The sequence below is a fragment of the Amphiura filiformis genome, chromosome 12 (assembly GCF_039555335.1).
Source record: "Amphiura filiformis chromosome 12, Afil_fr2py, whole genome shotgun sequence".
Lineage (NCBI taxonomy): Eukaryota > Metazoa > Echinodermata > Ophiuroidea > Amphilepidida > Amphiuridae > Amphiura > Amphiura filiformis.
Genome location: NC_092639.1, coordinates 61,628,715 through 61,644,473, shown reverse-complemented (window position 1 = coordinate 61,644,473; position 15,759 = coordinate 61,628,715). Strand labels below are relative to the sequence as shown.

At 34.7% G+C, this 15,759-nt stretch overlaps 1 protein-coding gene across 1 annotated transcript in view; it reads right to left on the bottom strand.

Moving 5' to 3' along the window:
* The window catches only part of LOC140166980 (uncharacterized), a 185,802-nt gene that overhangs the window by 29,625 nt on the left and 140,418 nt on the right, over positions 1–15,759 (bottom strand). The window contains exons 82-86 of the mRNA XM_072190462.1: positions 3,782–3,937; positions 3,325–3,583; positions 2,855–2,925; positions 2,258–2,351; positions 551–841 (exon numbers count right to left, since the gene is read on the bottom strand). Of these exons, the coding sequence (XP_072046563.1) occupies positions 551–841; positions 2,258–2,351; positions 2,855–2,925; positions 3,325–3,583; positions 3,782–3,937 (871 nt within the window). The remainder of the gene's footprint in view (positions 1–550; positions 842–2,257; positions 2,352–2,854; positions 2,926–3,324; positions 3,584–3,781; positions 3,938–15,759) is intronic.

Below are 15,759 nucleotides of genomic sequence, written 5' to 3'. Positions count from 1 at the left end.
CATTTGTTGAAAATTGTATATATAAAAACACATACTGTTTGCTTTTTATATTGGTTTAGTTTGATGCTTGTAGCCAATACTATTAATTGATTGTACATGTTCTTTGAGATATATGAATAAAACATGAATAAAACATGAATGAATGAATGAATGAAGCATATTTTTACTGTTATAATAGTTTAAAAAATCGTGAGTATGACATCTAAAAAAGTGTCACAAAATGTGGACCAGCATAACATTAAAATCCTAAAATCATCATTTATTATGTCTCTATTATATAATTGAGTTTGGGCACATTATATTGTTGAGGGTCAATATATTTTTGTTTTATTTCTATGACTGCAAAAGACCATTACATTTTTCCTATGATTAAATTCTCTAAATAGCTTCCAAGTCCCAAATTAGTTCTTGAAGACCATTTTGCCCAGAACTACTAAATAGTAGTTACATGCAAGACCCCCATTTCTCTAAAGGCACTATCCGTGATTTGCTCAATCAGACAATTTTGTGTTCTGGTGATTTTCAGCATCATCAAGCAACCAGAACTTACTTGCTCCACTGTGATGCTGGAGAGGCATAAACATGTGACTTAGCCGTTGGTTTATGAGGCTCTGCTCTAGAGGAAGGAGAATGGTGCTTTGGAGCCGGAGTTTGATACGATCGCTCCGTGGGTGCGCGACGCCAGGGTGCACGATGTAAGGGCGCTTGGTAATAATTGGTGAAGTTTTTCTTGTGTTTGGACTCCATAGGCGATGTTCTGCTGCTGATATTTTTAATCTTCAGCATATGCTTGTCTTTTTTGCTGTCCTCAAAGAAATCATTCTCACCAGGTCTGCCACATCTGTGAAAAAAATAGGGAGTACACATATGATTAAAATTAATCTGAAGGCAGGGCCTTGGGGTAGTTATAGTCTCTGAAACTTGGGGCCCAAGGAAGGAGTCCACAGACTCTTTCCTACAACTACAATGGAAGTTCAAATTACCAGTCTCTAATATCTACGACGTATCTTGATTGGTTAGAAAGATACCTATATCATGTATTGAGCCAATCAGAGATGTGGTAAGAATATTCAGGAAGAATGAAGGGGAAAAGTGTAAAATCGCCGAGATCTAAAAGTTCTATTTTGATTGGTTACTGAGATGATTATATCATGTAATTAACCAATCAGGGACACTGTAAGAAAGGCAGTAGTGCCCAAGGGGTAAAAAGAATAACTATTTATGTTACTTTGTTCACACAAAAGATTCCCAACCATTAAATGACTTATATTTATCTGAAAGTCACTTTTTTCAGGTAAACAGAGACAATAAGCTGTTACTTTCTTGTCCAGGGGAATTTCACACTAGCTGGATTTTGTTATGTAAAAAACTTGTGTGACAGTGGTGGCTCATACCTGCACACCACAAACCAATGCATCACAGTCTAACACCTTATTGATTGAGCTATCTTTACTGCAGTTATATTCATCATATTCCTCATATAAACTGCTCAAATAAAGAAAGTCCGCAGTCATGTAACCCGTCCTACACCAAAACCTGATCTTGTTATGAAAATTTGATTGATACGGTTGTGTGCAGAATGTTGTTAGCTCTAATTTGATACCAAATTTGATACCAAACACTCAAAAGTGACAAAGATTGATACCAGTTTATGGCATTTGGTGCATTTTTAAAAGTTGCAAATCAAAAGCGATAACGCGGTTGAAATTGCTTAAGCGTGGCAATGTGGTCAAGCTTGCTTGCCCACGATGAACCCATGTCGACTATCCCAAGTGCGCGCTTTATTCAATTGTTAATTTAAAACGCATGGATTGCTACAGTGCTTTATTGATGAATACTAGGGCACAATGCGATCGATATGACCTAGCGGTTGTTTCAGGCTATGTCAATGGTCGCACTGTGCCATTCACCTCTACAGCTCCGCGTGGTCCATTTTTAATTTGCAACTTTTGAAAATGCACCAAATTTCATATACTGGTCTCAATCTCTCTGAATTTAGAGTTTTTGGTGGCAAATTTGGTATCAAGTTGGAGCTAACAAGATTCTGCACACAACTTTATCAATTAAATGTTCATAACACGATCAGGTTTTGGTGTAGTACGGGTTACATGACTGCGGACTTTCTTTATTTGAGCAGTTTATATAATATTGTTATCATTATGGTCATTACCATAAATAATGAAATACAGTTACTGTATAGCTACTTATTATATCTTAAATTTTTTTAATTTAAATATTATTTTATTTCATGACCTACCCACCACAACACACACATAGAAAAATGAAGAAACACAACACAACAAAGCCAATGACAGCTACTAAGGCATACACAAACCATAACACATCGAAACCTGGAAAAGAAAATGAGGTAAAACTTTATTATGATTGTAATATGGTCACAATTCAAAATACTGATATCTGGAATACAGAAAATTAACAACAATATGAAACCAGCACTGAAATAACCCAGACATGATTTGTATGCAAAAGATCATCATGAAACCTCACAGAAAGGTTATCTCACTGAAATAATATAAACCAAACAATTTCAAAACTTTCGCTTTCTGATTATTTTCAGCATTACACTGACATCTTCATTAGGATTCACTTAAGCCTTTAGGAGGTTCGGGTGGGGGGGTCAAGTTGGTGGAGGTGGATGTGTGAGGGGAGAACAGCCTTCTCTCAAACACAACTAAGACTTCAGAATAAATGAACTGGTAGATAGTGGTAATGATCCTATGTCTAACCCATCCAACCAAATTAGATGAGTTACTCATATACATGACTTTTAAGGTAAGGCAAACTCTTTCAACTTTGTTTCAATATTTAACAAATACTTTCCAAATTCCCTTACCTGTGGACAAAGGTTCTGACCATGGTGTATCTGTGTAGTTGCCATCAAGACCATAGGCACGTATAGCCACACTGGGATATAAAGAGAACATTGTGATTGTCAGTCTTATCAATGCAGTTGAATATATTCATTTCCAACGTGAAAAGGTGGTGCATAACGCTCACTTTATACTTGTTTTTGCATAAAAAAGCTTGGATGTCATAAAATTGTACTTTGTAGCACTTAAACATTTTAATGAAATTATCCTCTACAAAAGGCAACAACCCCAATCATTTGTGATTAGTATAAGTGCAAACTTTACCAGACATACATCACTCTTGAAAACAATTATTCACCGTTATTGCTAAGTGATGGAATGTAAATGTAACCTTCCTCTTGATAAAAAAATTATTCCTGGTTATATCATGAATTTAACAAAACGATTTTGTGCACAAAAAATGCTGACAATTATTTCAAGAAGTTAAGCTTACCGATAGTATGTGTAAGATTTCAGCCATCCATTGCAGTAATACAACTGATCATCAGGGCAGTCTTCTTCAGTACCAATAATAAACTCAGCCTGCGAGTCTTGTCCCTGGTTGCCGCCAACTTGACGTTTGGCAATATCTCTGACAAATGGGTTGTACCCGGGAGGCGACGCCTGGTAACCCGGCCATACGTGTTGGCTTGAACTGACATGATAAGTTTGAGGTGGCTCACCAACCTGACTTAGTGAGATCTCATCTTTTCCTAATAGATAAGGAAAAAAGCATTTTGTAAAACTGTTGTTTTTTAGACACCTCCCCAGGCTCCTTATTCCTTATTCAGTCAAGTTTGACAGCAATCGCGTTAGCTCAATCAGTTGACTCCTGTGCCTTGTATTTTAAAGATTGGTTAAAAAAGTATCTTGTTTGTATAATGAAGATATGAATGCTCATTTGTACTTACTTGGGTTAGGTTCCTCTGCTACCATTATGGAGTAGTTAGCCACACGACCAAATATGGGCAGGAAGAAATCCTCACGCAAGGTGATTGAGAGGGAGTAAGCTCCTTTCCTTTCAGTATCTGGTGTTCGGTACGGAGCTTGCCCAGTGTGTGGTGGTGCTGTACAATGAAAAAATAAAGAAAAGAAATGATAAGTAATGAGTAAAGGAAACCATAATACATGACATTACTTTCTTTGCATTTCCTTAAGGGATCTAGAATGAGCGTTTATGGTGTTTCGACAGTATTTTTTGTGGGACATGAGAGCACCTCAGATGTATCGAATTGCATTTTGAATACGAAGCATGTCTTTCTGATATCAAATAATTTTCATTTTTTGAAATTCACGATATAATACAAATTTTATATATCATATATATCATATCATTTTATTTGCCAGCAAAAAGACACATATACATATAAAATATTGCACAATATCAAAATTACACATAAATATATAAATTACACATGCAAAGATATAAAAATGTAAGCCATGGAAGGTCATAAAGCAAGAAATTGAAATTGAATTGACCCATGTTGGAGAAAATAGAGAGATGGCATGCCTTAACCAGGAACAATTTAAACAAAGGACAAGAGAACCCCTGGCAGGGATAGCCAGATAGTGACAAAGTCACTTTCAAAGTGGCTAAACCTAATTGATTCCCACAAGAACACATACAATCAGCACAGGGGAACAGGGCAAAGGATGAATCTACCTACATTCTCCAACATAAGATGAGGCATGATAATACAATGTAAGCACAACCTTTAGATAAAAAATAAGCCTAAGCCCAACTAAAAACTATTTTGAATTCCAGCTAATTGTTTTGAAATGTTTTTGAGATTGTCCAGGAAATTAAATATACTAAACAAGAATTGGTCTTTGAGAGATGGAGGAAGTTGATCAAAATAAACTGGAAAAGCGATTGAAGACAGTGTATTTAAAACTATCGGTTCTAGCATAAGAATGGGAGAACTTAAGAGAATTACTATGACGAGTATTGATGGAAATATACTCCAAAGGATCAATATCATGCTTGCAGTAAAAACACTTGGCAATAAAAGAAATAGCAAGATAATTGTATCTATTGCACACAGACATCAGACCTAGTTTTTCAAGGCGTACACCATACTCAAGCTCTCCCTGGGTGCTGGAATACAGGCACGTGCCAGGCGTCCCTGTATTTTTTCCAAGGATTTTAAGTGTCCACTTTGATGTGGAAGCCAGGCTGGGATACCATATTCAAGAATTGACTGACAGAGGAGGTATATAATTTGACCAAAATATCTGGATCATTGCAGCGGACCAGTCGCCTAATAAATCCCAAAAAGCGAGGTTCTTGAAGTGACTGATTTAACATGGTCCCCCCATTTCATATTTGAAGAAATCATAATGCCGAGATATTTATAACTATGAACTACACCTAAGGGTTTGTTAAGTAAGGTGTACTGTGGAGTGGATCTATTAACACCAACTCTCCTGGACAATCTCATAACCTTGCACTTGTCTGGATTTAAAGACATTTTGTGACAAATTATTAAAATTTGATATTTTTCAAATTTTTGATATATAACAGTCCTCGAAATAAATTTAATAAATCTAATGATATATTATTAAAGTGTATGTAGCTGGGAGGAAAAGCCGACGATCAATTGAAAATTTTGACCTTTTATATTGAAGATATGGATTTTTTTCCCAAAAAGACCTATTTTTTTGGTGTTTTGGGTAAAAGAATCCATATCTTCAATACGAAAGGTCAAAATTTTCAATTGATCGTCGGCTTTTCATCCCACCTACATACACTTTAAGTATAAATTCATCAGTTTACTTCAAGTACTGTTAAATATCAAAAATATCAATTTTTAATGATTTGCCATAAAATGTGTATTACATTGCAAATTTCAAAAATCAAAATTATTTGATATCAGAAGGACATTCTTCGTATTCAGAATGCAATTCGATATGTCCCGATATGTGCTCTAATGTCCCACAATAAATACTGTCCAAAAGTTCACACCCCTTCCCTTAATGTATTTAGTCAACACAATTTTCAAAACACCATACACAGCTAAAATGGAGATTGGGGTCCAGCCGGGGTCAAAGTGTTTTTGTACAGACCCTAAAGGTAGCAAATTGCTGTTAGCATTTATAATGGTGTACTGTAAAATCACTTTTTAATCATGTATAAAAAACTATTTTAACAGTCTAGGTTATGTCTCAGAGTATGAGCTTCTGAAGAATTTTAAATTCTTGTCACTTATTAAAAGTATTAATCACACAATTCTCCCAAGTAATGCTTTGTAACCAGAGAATGTAACCTAAATTGCAATCTTTGAGGTTCAAAATTAAGATTCTAAGTGTCAATTATTCTAAGTATTAATTCCTACAAATACACCTATTCATAGTTGTGATTAAAAAGTATGTGTGTAATGATTAAGGAAACCTCCAGCATTGAATTGGGGGAGCTGGGGCAGAGATATATCGAAAGACAGGCAAAGTGTGCCAACCTTTTTTTCCAAGATTGTAGATATGATCAGAAAAAAAACCTTGCACCTTGTGCATTATGTTCCTCAAAGTTCTAACAACCGCATAATGTACATTTGTCAGTCCAAAAAATTTTTGTTTACAATTTACAGAAAATTATATTTCAATTATCAACTGAAGTAGCGAACAGTTAAACTGATTAATTCACTTACGATTATGATTGTTATTGAAATGTTTACATATGGACTGGTTTGCATTGTAGCAAGCAAACTGTCAAATTATAATTCTTAATTTGCTTGATCATATTTTCACAAACTCCACTGATTTCAAAAAATTAGAAAATGTTGGTTTCCATCATAGAAATATTTAACATGTATTTGCTTGCAATTAAAATTAAAAAGGTTGACGCAAACTTGAAAGTACATGAGTGGGTACATGTAAAAAAATGTATCATGAAAATAATATGTTATACAATCAGTATTGCAGCGCCACTGGGTCATAACCTCTTGGAAAATCCAGGAAGTTATTAGAATAGGGCAGTGCACCACTGCAGCTACAATGCAAAATAGTATTGCATGATTGAAGCAAACTGCTGTTTCTTTATACCTATAGAATGAACATCTTGTTGATCAAAAGTAGTAAGTAGATGAAAATGTATATTAAATGCTTTAAATATGAACAATCATGGTGAAAGCAAGGACATGGTTTATCACTCTGAATGGATGTATTGGTTTAATAGTACATTATGCCAGCAAACATAATACTTGTTCAACACAATCAAGCATGTTATATCGAGACAAGCACACTGCAAAAACTGTCCTTATTAAACATATTGAAAAACTCTTCTGAAATGTGTGTATATGCTTAAACACTGGTGTCAAACTCTTTAACATCATGCATTTGTTAAATAGATGACTTTAAAACTTTTTTTCAAATTAAAAATATATTATGAAGTTAGTGGTCAATGTAAATTTTTAATTCCAAAAACAACTGTTCTTGCATGTATCTCTGCATCATATATCTCTGCTACTGCAACATGCAGGGATGAGTGTGTTTAAATTTTAAACACGCCTAAACTTCTAAGCATTTATATTCTCAATGTAAAAACCTAAAAAATGCCATACTATTTAATGTTTAGCTACTTGCTCTTTGCAATTTGGCCTCCAAACATACGATTTTTACACACATATTCAGCAGGACTCAAGAAGCTTTTCTAATGGAGTTCTTTTTTGTAATGGAGTATTTTGCTGACTAGTAATGACAAAATTAACCATAATATCTATTGATTTCTTACATATTCAGTAAAGAGGATACTACAGAAAATTAGATGAACGAAGCAGCTGTTTTTCAGAAGATCAAGATGGACATTCTATCTTGCTACATATGCTCAGCAGAGCTGAAAGATCCGATCGGTCTACCTTGCCTACATGGCTTCTGCTTTGAATGTCTGGAGACGTGGTATCAAGATAGCCAAGACAAGACTCAAGTGATCTGCCCTGCTTGTAAGAAGTCAGCACCTGTACCTAAAGAAGGAATCAGAGGATTTCCAGGACATTTCCTTGTGCAGAATCTACAAGATACCATGGACAAGAAGGTAAGACACTTTTACCGAAAATAAATTAAAATTGTAATCTAATCTGACACTCTTTCTTACATGCATGACCTTTAAACCTTTCTGTATTTCTTATCACTTTCAAAATTTTCATTCTACAGTCTACAGATACCCCATGTCATGTTTGTGGAAAGAAAGCAGAGTTTCACTGCATAGACTGTAACAAGTCTATTTGTCAACAATGTCTGAGTAGTCACAATGCCTTCACAAAAGATCACCACATTGTAACCACTGATGAATTCCAGTCAGGTCAAGTCACCACTGACGGTAGAGTCTGTGAGGTACATGGTGAGCAGGTAAGGTATTACTGTGAGACAGAAGACAAACAAGTCTGCATGGATTGTGTCAGTCTCAAGACGTGTCCCATTGAGCATGGGAGGGTGACATTGAAGGAAGCAGCCAAGAAGCAATTAGATTTGATCACTGGGTTGAAGAAGAAGTGTGCTGACAACAAAGAGAAGTTTCAAGATGCTATTAAGGACATTGATGTAGTACTAGGTACCTTGAATAAGTATGTGGAATATACACAAACTGAAACTGTAAAATGTAAGGAGCAGTACATAGATCACATAACCCAAGTATTTGATAAGAAATTATTCAAGATACAAGAAATACAGAAGGATAGGGTCAAAGAGATAGAAGATAAAAACAAAGTACTCAAGTCAGAAGTAGATAAAATGGAAGAAGCTGAAAAGCAGGCATCAGATCTCACCACTCTGAATTCTGATTTCTTAACTACCTACAAGTATTCCTCCTTGTCCACGAAACTGAATGAGATGTCTTTGGCAAAACCAGTAACAGCTGATAAGTCCTTAGGTTATCTGGCATTTGAGAGCATTCCAATTGAAGACCCACCCATTGGGTATTTGTTAAAAAGGGAGAGATGGAGACTTACTGGTCAATTCCCTACAAGTGGAATGAAAGAACCCCAAGGAATTGCTGTAAATCATGAGGGAGATATTGCTGTTACAAGTTATGAAAAAGGTGTCAGGGTATTTTCAAGAGATGGTCAAGTCAAATGTTCCTTTATGGATGATTTTACCAAAATAACAGATGTGACAGTTTCTAACGATGGTAGGTTTATTGTTTCAAGTGGAGAAAATTATGAAGGTCTGAGATTTTACACCAGTGAGGGTAACCTTCTGTCATGTGTACCTGTCACTAACACATGCAATGATGCTTCAACTGTACATTCAGTAGCTATCAATGCCAAAGATCAAATCATAGCAGGGTTATACAATGACACTATATCTATCCACTATGCGGATGGGTCCCTCATCTCCAAAATTGCAACAAAGACACAAATGTTCCATTTTGCAGCTACATGTGAAGAGGAAATTGTTTGTTCTTATAATTATTTATCATCATCATCTGATGATGATGATGATGTAGATTCTACATCTGATAATGATGATAACTATATAGAGATAATGGACTATTCTGGATCCAATGTAAGGGAAGTACAGGCTCCCCCTGAAGTAAAGATATGGTCCCCTGGTTATGTTTGTTGCAGACAGGGAGAAATCTTTGTAGTCAACTCAGCATTAGGTGACCCAGCAGGTATATTCAGATATACAAGTAAAGGACATTACATAGGTTGTGTTACCACACAGGTTAATAACCCCATAGGAATTGCACTGTCACAAGATGGCATGGAGTTGTTTGTAGTAGAATACTGTGACAGCCAGGTTAAAATATTCCACAGAGAATGATCTTTTTCCCTTCATACTTTCTTCAGTGCAGTAAGTAACAGCATTTTCAAAACAAAACAAAAACTGGGAATATAGACCCAAAATGGAGATTTGAGTAGCATTGATTGTAGCATATCAGAAAGATAAAATACTGGGTTCACTTAGCAGCTGTACGATTGTGAGATTAATTCTTGTCCTTAAAAGGGCATTTCGTGATCCACAGCCTCATCCCCCCACTTTTCTCAAAAAAGTTGAGATTTTTATACCACTGGAAACCTCTGGATACATAATGTTTATGTACCAAAAATTTCTTGCAGATTAATTTGTTTAGCAAAAATATCGTCAAATTTGAATTTTGTTCTGGTATATACCAGAACGAAATTACAACACTGGCCTATAGAGCAGTGTAATACACATAATCATGCATAACTCGCAAACGCAAAATCGAAATCAACTGAAATTTTGGGAATAAGCTTTTTTCGTGGATATCTACTGAAAAATGTCATAAAAAGATAGGATCACAAAATTCCCCTTTAAGGGGTGGGGTATGAGCATTTGGACAGTATTTTCTGTGGGATATGAGAGCACATCAGACATATCGAATTGCATTCTGAATACGAAGAATGTTCTTCTGATATCAAATAATTTTGATTTTTGAAATTCGTGATAAAAACACATTTTATGGCAAATTATTAAAAATCATATTTTTGATATTTAAAAGTCCTCAAAGTAAACTTTATCAATCTAATGATATGTACTTAAAGTGCATGTAGCTGGGATGAAAAGCCAACGATCAATTGAGAATTTTGACCTTTGATATTGAAGATATGGTTTTTGTTCCCCAAAACACCCAAAAAAATGGGAAAATGTATATCTTCAATATAAAAGGTCAAAATTTTCAATTTGATTGTCGGTTTTTCATCCCAGCTACATACACTTTAAGTACATAGCATTGGATTTATTGAAGTTTACTTCGAGGACTGCTCAAAAATATGAAATTTTTTATAAAATTTGCATTATATCGCTAATTTCCAAAAATCTTCGTATTCAGAATGCAATACTATATCGTCGGACGCATCACATACTGGTCTATCTCGAAAAACACGCATTTCGAGAAAATCGCAATTGAAAATCTTCGTATTAAGTTTACTTTTCTATTATTTAATAAGACTATGGATTTTCATGAAAGTGGTTTTAAATTAAATCATATACTTGAAGATTTATTTAAAGGCATATATTGGAATGTCATCTTTCCCTGGGTAAGATCTGACACCAGGCCAGCCCATGGCCAGAGGGTAACATGAGTAGGTTTGTTTCACCTTGAAGGCAAGGATAGTCTTGCTAATATGGGCTAACTTTCCCCTAGGCCATCCAATATGTCATGAATTAGTAGGACTACAAGTGGTATCTACTGGTCAGTTTATACTCCTATTTCCACATCTGTTAATTTTATATGGGCCTTTAAGTGGAATCTTGAATTATATTTACGTATGCAATATTGCTTAAAACTACACTAAAGTTGTAGTTCTGTATGTGAAATAGTTAATTTCCCTATATCGTATTTAAAGTGCATCACATACTGGTCTATCTTGTGGGCTATCTCGAGTTCATGACGGTGGCGTGACTTTAGGCGCATCACATACTGGTCTATCTCGAAGCTTATCGAGATAGACCAGTATGTAATGCACTTTAAATACGATATCGGAAATTAACTATTTCACATACAGAACTACAACTTACGTGTAGTTTTAAGCAATATTGCATACGTAAATATAATTAAAGATTCCACTTAAATAAATCTGTTAAGTATATGCTTTAATTTAAAACCACATTCATGAAAATCCATAATCTAATTAAATTATAGAAAGGTAAGACTGGCAACCCGGATTCCATCATGGCCGGACGTGTATAATTTTTTCTCGGCCACCGAGCCTACATAAATTTGAAAAAAATAGTATGCAGGGGAACAAAAACATTCTAAATTGTACATATAATCTTCGAAGTGGAAAGCCGCATCAGTTGAAACACAGGACATCAAAATTTGACTCAACGGAGATACAAAACCAGCGAAGACAGGAACCAGGTAGTACACAGTACGTGAGTAACAACATGGCGGGCAATACAAAGGATGGACCCGATACCGTGTCCAACGCCGAACTAAAGACTATTATGTTACGCTTAGAGAGCACGCTGAATAAGCGAATGGATAAACTACAGACACAAGTAAACAAACTAAATGAATCTGTTTCAGCGAATCAAGAAACGATCACGGAACCTAGAAGAAAAGGTTACAAGGGACTCAGAACAAACAAATGAGCTAGCACATTAAACAGTTCCAAATATAGACAAAAAGCTTACAGAACTAAAGCAGGACATTGAGAAAAAACTCTTACTCAACGAAATCCACGACAGGAAAACTAACCTTCTGTTTTATGGAGCGGAAGAAAATAAGGATAAAACTATTTATGAAGTGGTGAGAGATTTCCTGATCACAGACTTTAATGTACCACAGGCAGATGTATATAGTATCTTTATTGTCAATGCCCATCGCTTGCCCGGCGAAATTATGGTGGTCAAAGAAAAGGCCCGGATCCCATTATCGTAGGTTCGGTGCCATTGGAGATAGGGACTGGATCCTGGAACTAGCAAAAAACAGAGACTATGTACCTGGGCGGAAACCAGTGATGGTATATACTGATCTACCCGCAGAAATGAAGCGAAAGAGAGGAATGTTGGTAGCAGAAGCGAAGAAACTAAGAAGAGAAGGCAGAGTAACAAGAATCAAAGTCATAGGCACAGAAGTCATCATGGAACACAAAGCCAAGGAACATCGACAGGGGCCATGGGTGAAATATGTAAATCTGCATAAATTGACTGACTTTAGCACTAAAATACATGAAATGTTATAAACTCCAAAACGTGAACGATTTAAATGCAATATATAATATGAACAGTTGAACAGATCAAATCTAAAATATCAAGGTGTGAAAATCCCCCTCATATGTTCTCGTTAACAGTAAAAAGGTGCATCTCTGATATAAAAAAAAAAAATATCAGTATAAATGGATCAACAAGTTGCTTTGAGAAATTATTGTATAAAAATGTTTTGTATCACTTATTTGCTTGCTTGCACATTTATGAATAGTAAAACATAAGGTGGAAATTAATCTGTGACAAAAAGTTTCTGACATGCTTGGTGATTTATAAATCTTTGAAGGTGTAAATCTGCATAAATTGACTGACTTTAGCACTAAAATACATGAAAGGTTATAAACTCCAAAATGTGAACGATTTAAATGCAATTATGAACAATTGAACAGAAAAAATTTAAATATCAAGGAGGTGTGAAAATCCCCCTTAAAGTTCTCGTTAACAGTAAAAAAATGCATCTCTGATATTAAAAAAATATCAGTATAAATGAAACAACAAGTTGCTTTGAGAATTCATTGTATAAAAATGTTTTGTATCATTTATTTGCTTGCTTGCACATTTATGAATAGTAAAACATACAGTGGAAATTAATATGTGACAAAAAGTTTTTGACATGCTTGATGATTTATAAATCTTTGAAGGTAAAAATCATAATTTTTCCCCAAAATTTATCTTCTTGGTGGGCTCGGTGGTTGGATTTTTTTTCTCTTTCTTGCTTTTTTGTTTTTGCAACTTTGTTTTTTCTTCTTTTATATAGTTTTGTGTGTGGTATGTATTATATTTTTCATAAAAAGACAGCTGTGAATCAAGTTATGTATGTTGTAATCAAAAACCAAATGAAGGTTTCTGTTAAACATGTTTACATGGTTAAAGAATATGGATAGTACTATAAATATATGTTCTGTAAACTGTATAATATATGTTCTGTAAACTGTAGAGGATTGAGTGATAAATCTAAGAGAAGAGATGTTTTAAATTATTTAAGGAAAAAGAAATGTTCAATTTATTGCCTTCAGGATGTACACTGGGACCAGAAATGGGAAAATATGATCAGATCAGAATGGGGATATGAATGTTATACAGCAGGTTATAAGACAAATGCCAGAGGCGTGGCAGTGTTAATGAATAACAATTTTGACTTCAAAGTGCGTAATATTCAGCGGGATCAAACAGGTAATTGGATTGTACTTGATATTACGATGATGTCAATGGATATCACGATAGTTTGTCTGTATGGTCCAAATGAGGATAATCCAGATTTTTATAATCGTGTTAAAAATGTTATCGAAAAGCGTTGGTAACCCACATTGTATTGTATGTGGTGATTTTAACTTAGTCCAGGATCAAAATTTAGATACATTTAATTATTTGAATATTAATAATCCAAAGGCAAAAGAAGCTGTTTTAAAAATAAAAGAAGATTTGAGTCTGTGTGACCCTTGGAGAATTATGAACCCAGATATAAAACGTTTTACCTGGAGAAGAAACAATCCCATAAAACAAGCTAGGCTGGATTTTTTCTTGATTTCTTCTGAAATTTTGAATATAATTGGTCAAACAGACATTCTACCAGGATATAGGACTGACCATTCCATGGTAGTAAGAGTAATAATATACAAAGGGGACGAGGTTCGTGGAAGTTGAATAACGATTTAATTGAAGATGATGAATATGTAAAAGTAGTTAAGGATTCGATAACTAAAGTAAAACAAATCTATGCTGCTTCGCCGTATGACAGAGAAAATATAAACAATATTGATCCAAATGAGTTAGAACTAACTATTAATGACCAACTGTTTTTTGAAACACTGCTTTTGGAAATCAGAGGCGCTACTATAGCATACTCCTCAAAAAGAAAGAGAGAGATGGACAAGTCTGAAGAAGTACTTGACAAATTAATAGAAAACTTAAATACGTCATATGAGGAGGCATCATTGAAAAACAGCCCTAATGTTGACATTTTAAAGAATGAGTTAGATAATGCTAAACATGAACTTGAGGATATTCGTAGTAGAAAGATTAAAGGATGTTTTATTCGAACAAAGGTCCGATGGATAGGAGGGAGAGAAACCCACCAAATATTTTCTTAATCTTGAAAAAAGAAACTTTGTAAACAAACAAATGGTTAGAATTGTGAGAGGTAACAACACAGAAGTAACATCTCAAGATGAGATTGAAAAGGAGGTAGTATCTTTTTATGAAAATCTGTATAAAGAAAAAGGTGGAAATAATAATGTTAAAATTGATGATTATCGTCCATAAACAAATTAACATAAATGCAATCAAATACGTTAGAGGGTGAAATTACTCTTTCTGAGCTCACATATGCTTTGAAAAACATGAAAAACAACAAGACACCCGGACCTGATGGGTTTACAGCAGAATTTTACAAATGCTTCTGGTTGGAAATATCTTGTTTTCTCCTCCGATCTTTAAATGAAGGTTTTAGAATTGGGTCTCTTACTCAAGTTCAAAAAAGGGTCACGTTACTCTTCTGCCAAAGGAGATAAACCCGTCAGTTCTTAAAAACTGGAGGCCTATTTCGCTTCTAAATGTTTCTTATAAATTGGCCTCTGCATGTATTGCAAACCGTATAAAATCGGTTTTGCCATATTTAATTTCAGAAGATCAAACAGGTTTTGTCCCAAATAGATTCATTGGTGAAAGTATTCGCCTTATTTATGATTTGTTAAGTTATACAGAGGTTAATGAAATTCGGGGATGCTTTTACTAATAGATTTTGAAAAAGCTTTTGACACGGTTTCGCATGATTTTATTCTTGAAACTTTAAGGGTATTTAATTTCGGATCAGACATTTGCAGATGGTTTATGGCTTTGTATAAGAACGCATCTTCTTCCGTAATCATAAATGGAAATATATCTAAACCGTTCCAAATTCAGCGCAGTTGTAGACAAGGCGATCCTCTGTCGCCATATATCTTCGTTTTATGTGCGGAGGTATTATCTACAATGATTAGACAAAATAAGGATATAACAGGAATTTGCATCAATGATTTGAATTTTAAAATTGCACAGTATGCAGATGACACTACATTAATTCTTGATGGTACAGAAAAATCACTGGAAAGTGCCTTTAAAACATTGCAATCATTTTATGAGATGTCTGGTTTGAAAATTAATATTGATAAAGCGGTTGCAGTATGGATTGGGTCTCAGAAATTCAGAAATACTATAATTAGTAAAAATTTAAAAATACAATGGA